This window comes from Nicotiana tomentosiformis, chromosome 7 (assembly GCF_000390325.3).
Source record: "Nicotiana tomentosiformis chromosome 7, ASM39032v3, whole genome shotgun sequence".
In the NCBI taxonomy this organism is placed as follows: domain Eukaryota; kingdom Viridiplantae; phylum Streptophyta; class Magnoliopsida; order Solanales; family Solanaceae; genus Nicotiana; species Nicotiana tomentosiformis.
Genome location: NC_090818.1, coordinates 10205276 through 10215038, shown reverse-complemented (window position 1 = coordinate 10215038; position 9763 = coordinate 10205276). Strand labels below are relative to the sequence as shown.

The 9763-nt window shown below is 37.7% G+C and overlaps 1 protein-coding gene across 1 annotated transcript; it reads right to left on the bottom strand.

Moving 5' to 3' along the window:
- Positions 1-233: 233 nt before the first annotated feature.
- On the bottom strand, positions 234-8772 carry LOC104091097 (phytochrome C). The gene is made up of 4 exons (XM_009596369.4): positions 6323-8772; positions 4987-5803; positions 3396-3692; positions 234-1822 (listed from the first exon to the last, which is right to left on the bottom strand). Exons 1-4 carry the CDS (start codon positions 8361-8363, stop codon positions 1612-1614), a joined length of 3366 nt encoding a protein of 1121 aa, XP_009594664.1. The 5' UTR covers positions 8364-8772; the 3' UTR covers positions 234-1611.
- Positions 8773-9763: the final 991 nt, after the last annotated feature.

The window sequence follows — 9763 nt, the reverse complement described above, 5'->3', positions numbered from 1 at the left end:
AGGAAAAAGAACTAGCTATAATATGACCGCAAGAAGTTACCTAGTCTACATGTCAGATAACAGGACATTCAGCCTATGACTCTGAGCCAATGACAATAAAAAAGAAACGGGAAAGAAAGCCTCTCTGCGCTCCTATGGAAGTGGTAAGGTCTGCGTACACACTAGCCTTCCCAAACCCACTTGTGAGAATTCACTCATTTTTTTGTTGTCGTTATAAAAGGGAAAGAACAAAAGACGAAAAAGAGATGTTTTTCATTATCTTTAATCGGAACTGCTATATGAAAACCATCCTGAATTGATAAGTTCAGCTAAAAAGAATGAGATTGGGCCAAAAAAACCTGGGATATCTCACATGAGCCAAACTAAATATACAACAGTTGCAAAACAAAGTAATAATACAGTTCTTCCATAGTATTGCAACATAACGGTATAGCTCAGGCACCCAACAGTTGCTGACATTAGCGAGTCAAGTTAGCAGCACTTGATCTTGTATTCCAGCTGATAAGCTAAAACCAGATCTGCTTCACCATTCAACTTCATCAATGGTCTCAATCTGGAAGTTTGATCTATTCCAAGAAAATTTCACTGCACAATGTTGTATAAATTAAAGAAAATAGGAGTATCTAATGTGTGTCCTTTACATTGTGCCAGTTAATTTGTTAGAAGAAAGATATGTTCTTTGACAACTAAGTTATGCTGGACTCTCTGGATGTGGAACTTAGACATCGTCAACCCCAAAGGCTAGCTCCTGAGAGGAAGATTTCCTGAGACCGTATAAGAAGACGACAATCCATACCCCATCAACCAATGTGGGACTTGACACTCCCTCACACGCCCAAGACTGGACAACTGGAGCGTGGATTACGAGGGCCAAACATTGAGCAACACAACAACAGTGACCAATGAATCTGATTCTGATACCCTGTGAAGATATGGCCTTTGAGCCTAATTTAACCCCCCAAAACCTAGCTCGGATGATTGCGCAAGACCATGTAAGGAGATCACAACGCATACCCCCTCAACAGATGTGGGATTTGACACTGGAGAAGCCATGGAGAAAACTGGAAACACTTCAACCATGGAAATTCCTCCACCAGAAATTGATGCAAGTCTTGGCAGAGAAAAACCCGGGACAGTAATATAACAATGTGCCTAAATAAATATCAAGATGCCCCCGTCAAAGTAGAAAAGAAGATCCTCTGCCCTCGAAATGCGATTTTTGCAATTAATGGTCCTGAAGGAGAAGAGACTGGCATGTGCAGCTTTTATGTAGATAACATGGAGGAGAATCGAAATTCTCCACTTCTAAAACCATCACTGCAAAAGGCTCATCGAGCAACAGATTAACTGATTCTCTGAAATAAGCCTTTTCTGGAATCTTGAGCCAGTATGCCCCTGATGAAGCAAAGAGATCAGCAAAGAAATTCTCCACTCAGTTCTAGTGAATTCCATTTGCAAGAGCCTTGGTAAACAGAGAAGAACCACTAGAAATAATGAAATGTGACCATCAGCAGATTTTGGCTATCAGTTTGTGAAAATCTTGGCAAGCTTGTCTTAAGAATTTCATGTAAATATGTGTTGACTGCAGCAGGATAGTCGGGAACGCTGATGCTAGTGGTTGCTCTGGTCTGTCAGTGGAAATTCAACGAAGATAATGAATGAGGATCTCTCCGCCTCCCGAAGATACTGGACGGTTCCATTCATGATTTTAACAAGTTTCTGGCTGATGTATAGGCCAAGACCTTCCCTTGATATACTCTGACTGTAGTAGAACATCTGTTGAATTAGCTCTTCAGGTACGCCTGGGGCTGGATGAGTGATTCTGCAATATAGTTAGATTTACGTAAAATGGAATCAGATCAATCTATCAAACTATAAAGGAAACCTTATCTGAAGAATTAGGAAAGAGGGATGAGATACTTTTATCATTTGAAGTGAGATTTTAACATGGTATAAAACAAAAAGATTACAAGTTCAAGTAGTTAAGAATCTAGCGTACCCAAAATAAAAATAATAATATTATGTATCCTTGGTAAGAACATATAACCACCTCCTATGATGAAAAGTTTGTAATGTATCTAAATTCTTTTAGTGCACCGTGGAAGCTGTGGGTTTAAATGATTGTATTTTGTCCCCTCACTTGGTTTTATGCGTAATGTTGAAATTTTGTTTGTCTACTTGTATACTTCTTTCTTATTTTCACAAAGTGATCAATTTTCCCCTTCAAATAGTTAGAATGGTCATACGGATGCGAAAGTACAATAATTTGGAAGAATATAGATAATAAATTGCAGCTGGTTATCAAAAAAATTGCAGCACTATGAAATTTGGATAAATCGAGAGATTTTATATTTTTTTTCTTTCTTCTTTCTTTTATGGAGGGTACTCTCAACTTGCCCCTTCTCCCTTTTTTTTTTGGCCGAGGGTCTATTGGAAACAGCCTATCTATCTCCACAAGGTAAAGGTAAGGTCTGCGTACACACTACCCTCCCTAGACCCCACTATATAGGATTATACTGGGTATGTTGTTGTTTTTATGACCGAGAAATCCATCAGCAGCCGACCCTTTGGGCCAACCCGCAGCTTTCACAACTCAGGGACACTTAAATACCAGAGTTAGTTCGCTTGGCGCATCAAACCTACAACCTAAGACACAAGTCCCTCAAGCTTTGCCAATTGATCTAACCCCTATGGGTAACTTGCCCCTCCTCCTCTATCCATACCCTTTTCTTTAACTAGAAGAAAATGCTGGATAGTATGATAATGTACGTAATATATTCCATTTTACTAAAGGGAGACGAAAGGATCATTCCAGATAGTTTCAAGATTCAAAACCTCTGGTCAATCAGTGAAAACTGCTATAAATCATAATCGAGCACTGCATCTGCTACTTCTAGGTAAATACTGACCGATCAGCGAAAAGAAATTAGAGGCAGATTGCCCCTATTTAATATGCTTATTAATTTGACACCATATTACGTTAAGAGAGTCAAAAGATTGACGTGCAATACGGCATTTTAATGCTGTTTCACTAGGCCAAAAGGCATTATTTAGCCTTTTTATGCATCGGTCACCTCCAATTCAAGAGAGAGGAAAAAAAAGAGTGGAACTTGCCCACTTTGTCACAACAAAAGTTAAAGTCGAATTAATATAATTTACTTTGTTTAAACAATTTAAGCAGCACGAATTATGCTTTCCCATAAAACAGCAAAAGATGCATAGTAAGAATCATGGAGTACAATCACCACCCTGACAACCAAGCCAGGACTACATTAATATAATTAGCAGTAATTACTTCCTTACAATCTAAAACAGGCATGCAGACTTCATTTTATTAAATGACTTGCATGCAAGATAATCAATAAATCCAAATCTGAGAGATAAGAACTGATTACCGGAATTCAAGATGCATGACATGCATCTTGGTCCCTATACGTTCCTTTCTTGGAATTACTCTGAGCACCACAGAGGAATCTTCAAAAGGAACAGTAAAGAGGATAACTGTGGTCAAAAAGTCAGAAAGGACTTGTTGAAGCCTCAAACTGTCACCAATCAGGTACATGTTTGATAGTTCGACAGGTGAATCGCATGTGACCTGAACCTTGCGCTCCTGACTTAGAATCATAACTTGATTGATGACCACTGTAACAACTTCGCCAAGATTGAACTCACAAGAGTTCATTTCCATATAGCTGAAAGAAATATTGCAATGATCAGGACTGGTCCAAAAATATATAAAGATAACAAATATCTGATGCCTCTTCAGGACCAGATCTATCACATCTAATATGTGCTAAATGATTCAAGAGATGCAAATTGGTGTGACCTTAAGATGCCATAGTGCAATAATGAGCGCAAACATTATCACAAACTGCTTTGTGTGATAATCATAGACTCCGGCGGGTATATGGTTTACTAACAGCTACTTCAGATTACTTTCCTGATTAACAGTACAAATTTCACATTTTAAGGTAGCAATCATCCATCAAATTTACGTCATGGATCCGTCACACTATATATTCCACCCTCAACTCTATAACTTCTTGTTAACCCATGAGCTTACTCCTCCTGCTCTTTTCTTCCTTTGCTAAGTGATGTTAAATCAAGTTATTTAACTGATGCATCGCCACCCATGATTCCTTAAAAAGAGAGAAAATGTATTTTTTAAGACCTGACACCAAATTTTCAATTCACAGTTTTGTCCACTGTAATTCTCTGTTTGGAAACTAGAGAGCAGATCAGTTTCATTTCTGGCCCACTATTTCCTTTCCTAATTTCCCTTCTTGTTCTTTTCTCTTCTCTTCCCTATAGGGTAAGAGCCTTCAGCCTAATAGTGACCACATAGCATAAATTGTGGATCGTTTGCTTTTTAAATTATCAGGGAACTAAGCACTCGTTTCTTCATTCGTTTCAATCCATCTCTGTCCTTCACCATAGAGATACATAAACTAACATCAAGAAGAGAGAAATACATCAAAGACTTCTGAAAATCAAAGATTTGAAGAACTGACAGATCAGCTTCCTTGGCAAACACTTATCAACAACAACAACAACCCAGTATAATCCCACTAGTGGGGTCTGGGGAGGGTAGTGTGTACGCAGACCTTATCCCTACCATGAGGTAGAGAGGCTGTTTCCAATAGACCCTCGGCATCCTTCCCTCCAAGAACTCCCCACCTTGCTCTTGGGGTGACTCGAACTCACAACCTCTTGGTTGGAAGTGGAGGTTGCTTACCATCAGAGCAACCCCTCTTGTCTTGGCAAACACTTATCAAAAGAAAAAAAAAAGCTTCCTTAGCAATCTCCTGAAATGTCAGGCGAACAATTTGTGAAAAACAGGCAATGAGAATATCCCTTTGCAAGTTCATAGAACCTACTTCTATGATCCTGATGTGCAGAAATACCAGTCAATGGCCTGAACATAAAGCAGATATTTCTTCTTTAAATAAATAGTACAACGACAAAATGGAGGTCAAATTATCATACCATTCCTCAATGCTATCAATATCGGTGTCATCAATGATCTTGGCTAGTTGTTCTTGACACATTGTACTTGTCTTCAGCAAATGACTTTGATCATTGCTTAAATCAGAAGATTTAAACAGATTCTGAATGCACTTGATCCCATTTAAAGGGTTTTTTAGTTCAAGACGAACATAAGCCAACTTATTTAGACTACTTTCAGCAGCTTGTTCTGACATCTTTTGCACATGCATTGCATATTGAAGTTCTGGACTAGGAATATGCAGAAAGCACAAGACCCCAGTTACCTTACCATCACCATCAATCCTTTTATTTGCAGAAATTAAGGCTTCAATATACTTACCCTGTTTATCAAATAACCCAAAAACCAATTTCTCACCTTCCCAGCCAGCAATTACTCTATTCAATAATATCCTGAGCTTTGTTAGTGTGTTTTCATCTTTCACCCTGCAACCTAAATTATTGACTGTGAAAACCTCACCAAGAAGCATTTGATCAATGACCTCGTCCCTCTTCAACCCAGTCAATTTGTGCATAGCATCATTCCATTCCACGCATCTTCCATGTTCATCCATCACAAAAATTGGAGGAATCAGAGGAGAGGGATTGCGGACAATTCCAACATAATCACCTTGAATGCGGCTATATTTGTCCTCAATGAGTTTTAGCCCAGTAACATCTTGCCCAATAAAGCAAACTCCAACAATATTTTGTTTTACATCTCGACTACAGCAGGCATTAGCCACTAACGTAATTGGTCCGACATTTTCTTGGGGACCAAATGTCTTGAGTTTGATTTCTACATTTTTCTCCTCCTTGCCTGCAATTTAAATATCAAAGTAGATCATTTTCCAGGCAAAAGTACCAAAAGAACAAAACAAGTACATAAGTTATTGCATGGAAGTCAAGCAGCATATCAGAGAAAAAGACAGGAAGGGAGGTTGGAATCCTAATATGTCTAATGTCCAGCGTTGAGGAAGAAATAAAGAACAAGTTTCAGATAACATAAGGGGCCAAAAAGAGCGAAAGACCAAACAATGGACAACGGCAATGTCCAAAACAGTTCATCTAATTCCACTTCAGTTTCTGACATTTCTTTTTGTTCTTTTTAGAGCTTCACTTCAGAGGTCTTTATACATGAGGAAACAAACTCAAAATGGGACAAAATATGCCACGGCTTGATAAATAAACAATTTGACATAGCTGATGCAGCTCGTGCATTAATTTTAATTTAAGAAAGGAAAAATAAATAAAAAGGTTTTTCAAACTGTATGATCCTCTACATGCATTGCAAATATTGAATAAACAAAGTAAAAGCAAAGAATAATCAGAGTATCACCTTGCAAAGCCAGGAAGAGCACACCCTTAATTGCGCTTGTTGTATCATCAATAACCAAATCAACCAAGGGTACACCTATTGCTTTCTCTATAAGCAATCCCGTTAAGTCAGAAACTTTAGAGTTCCATCCATTAACACGGCCTGAAGCATCAACAGCCAAAATGGGTACTGATGCTGTCTCAATGAGTCGAACCATTTCGTTTGTGACAATACGAAGTTCATCCACTCTCTCTATACTGGTATCTACAGCAGGGACATTCACAATCATTTTAGAACAATCAGCAACCTCATCTTGCAAAGACCCTCGCAATATCAGCTGCAGGGAATGGATTGCATCCATTTCCACATCCTCCCAAGGTAGGCTCCGCCGCTTAACAACCTCCAAAAAGGCTTTAAATGATGACCTTGGGTGCATCTTTCTTCCATCACCCTTGTCTCCAGGATCATGTTTTTCACCACCCCACTTGATCTCTTTAGCTGTGTGGGAGCGGAACCAGAAGAGAAAATCTTTTGAAGTTATTTTTACAGCAGCCATTCCACATACCGCATCACCGAGCACAGCAGCACTTGGGTAGCCAGCTTCCATGAGACTATCGGTGCTTAAACCTGTACTACTACCATGAGATTCATTAAGCCATTCAGCTATATCTCTGATTTGGGACTCCGTTGGCGTAACACCAAGCAACCAGAGTTTGTTCCTATAGTAAAGTGCAGCCCCGTCACACCTTACAAGGTCCATAACATTAGGAGACTGGTTAACGATTCCCAATGGAGCATCTCTTAGAAGCATGTCACAAAGAACAGTCTGAGTTCGCAATATATGCTTTTCCCTAAGTTGAGCTGCCACTTCCACTTCCTTATTGATCTGAACACTGAAAACTTGAACCAAGAACTCACACGCGTACCTCAAAGGAAAAGGAAGAAATCTAGGGCAAGTGTGATGGCAAACTACCAAACCCCACAGTTTTCTTGCCATTTGCTTGTCACTATCCAACTCGTCATCTTCCTCGCTAATCATCACAGACATCACTATAGATGCAATAGAACCCATATTGGCCATGTATTGTGCATGACAGCCGTGAGGAGCTCTTAATGCGGATCCACCAAGGCTCAGCGGCTGAGCCAGTCTCGGGTCTTGGATCACCCTAATTGGTGGAGCTAAGCAATCGCATATCATCCTAACCTTATTCTTCATGAAGAGAAATCTCGAAGCTTGTGGTATATCTGTAGCAGGGTAATGCAAGCCAAGGTAAGGTTCTAATTCAGGCTTACGACATTCTGCAATAACTTCCCCATGTTCATCCTCATGGAATTTATAAACCATAACACGATCATAGCCTGTCAAATGACTCACTTCTCTAACTAATACATCACATAACAACGATATATCTCCACTCGGCAGAGATTGTAATTTTCCAATAGCTTTAGCAGCTAGCTTATAAGATTTTAATGCTCCAGCTGCGGTTACAGGGACATCATTTGGATTCACAGCCTCCAAATCTATTACTAACCCAACATCAATGCGGTGTAAAATCGCATAGAAAGGCTTACCCAAGTTTCTACAATGAACCAAAATAGGATTAAGCAAACTAAGTTCTCCAAAGCTAGCTGCTTTTTCAAGCGCGGAAGCACCTGAAGATCGAAAAAGTGTCCTGACATCAGTTCCAAAGGTCAAAGCCTCTTGCTGTTCGATGCTCGGAACGGCATGAGGTATCAAGTCCAACATTTCTGGTGCATTTTCGCTATACGCAATGACAGTGAAGTTTTGCTCATCAATAGCAATCATACAACCAAATGGCTGAATTAGACTTCCCCTTTGCATTTCCTGGAGATAAGCAGATACAGTTGAAGATGGAACATTGCTAGTGGAATTTGATAAGTTAACTGAATTAGAGTAATCAAATTGCTGCTCAGACTCTTCAAACTCCACGTGGAGCTTTGCATCAATTGGGGTTTGAGCAACAACACGAGCACCATGTCTAGACCTAGCTGAACTGCTCCTAGAGCAATTAGTCTTGCTTGTTGTAGATTTAGAAGACATTTCTAATCCTCTTTTGTTTCAGTAACAAGAAAACATCAATATTGAAAGATGGAATTCCTCAATTCTCCTATGTTAGTACTGAGTACCCTAATCAAATAATATATGCAGAAAAGCCTAGAAGAATCAAGAATCTGAAATGAAACAACCAAAATTGAAGGAATTTACATAATCTTTATATCAAATAGAATCTTCCATAGTTAAGAAAACACCATAAAAGAACAAAAGGAAAAAGGTGATACCCACTTGTGGACTCTTACTACCTCATACCAATCCAAGATTCCATTTTTTTTAAAGATTTTCTAGAACCCCATGTGGAGAAGGACAAAAGCTAAGAAGGAGTTCAGTTTTCCAACTTGTGGTTCTGATTCTCAACCACTCAGAACCAGCCAAATGAAGCAAAATGGTTAGCTAAAAGTAGAGTCTTTATACATATATTATTTTTCGTGCTTTACCAAAATAAGCTTTAAATACTCAAGACTGGCAGCAGTTAATTTTAAAGACCAATCACGAGGAACCAAATGAAGTATGTTGTAACTAATACTATGCGTATTTTTATTAACGTTCGGTTCCTAAAATAAACTGATCCAAGGTGTCAATATATAATATATATATTTTTATTTTATTTTATTTAAAAATAAAAAAAATTACCCAGCTACACTATATTTTTAGTCATTGGGTGCGTGTGGCTCCGCCACTGTACACGACATACGATATAATTTAGGAATTAATTGATTAGTCGTAATTTTTAAAAATAGTTACCTCAAATTATTTGTCTTTTTTTAAAAAAATATTTGTCATTTTAGAAGTTCGAGACGAAAATAATTAATAATTATTCTTGAAAATGGAGATAACATGTAAATAAAGTAAATATTCAACGGAAATATTATATCTTAAGATATAAATAAGGGTAAAATATTCCAATATCTCTTCTAATTAATATTTTTTAAGGAGCGGGTAAAAGAGAAACATGACAGATAATTTATGACTGATTGAGTATGTATTAGCATAAATTATATATTATTAATTATAGCGATTATTATTTTATTTTAAACTTTATCATAAAAAGTTACTTATTATAAGTAAATTTAATTGATAGTGTTAATTTATAGAACTCACTTCCTTTTCTTTTTAAATAGGAGTAATTTTTTTTACCGACAACAAAAATAAGATGGTGTTTCTTCAAAAGTTGAAAAACAGTTTCTGCAAAAGTTTAACTACTCTTCTTTACTGAAAAGTGAAAACTGTGGTTGAATATTAGTACCCGTTCAATATTAGTACTAGTAATCTTAGTAAGTAGTTTTTGTTATGAATTAAAAGCATTACATTAAAATTAGTACTAGTAATCTTAGTAAGTAGATTTTGTTATGAATTAAAAGCATTAAAGCAAGAATTATGTAATT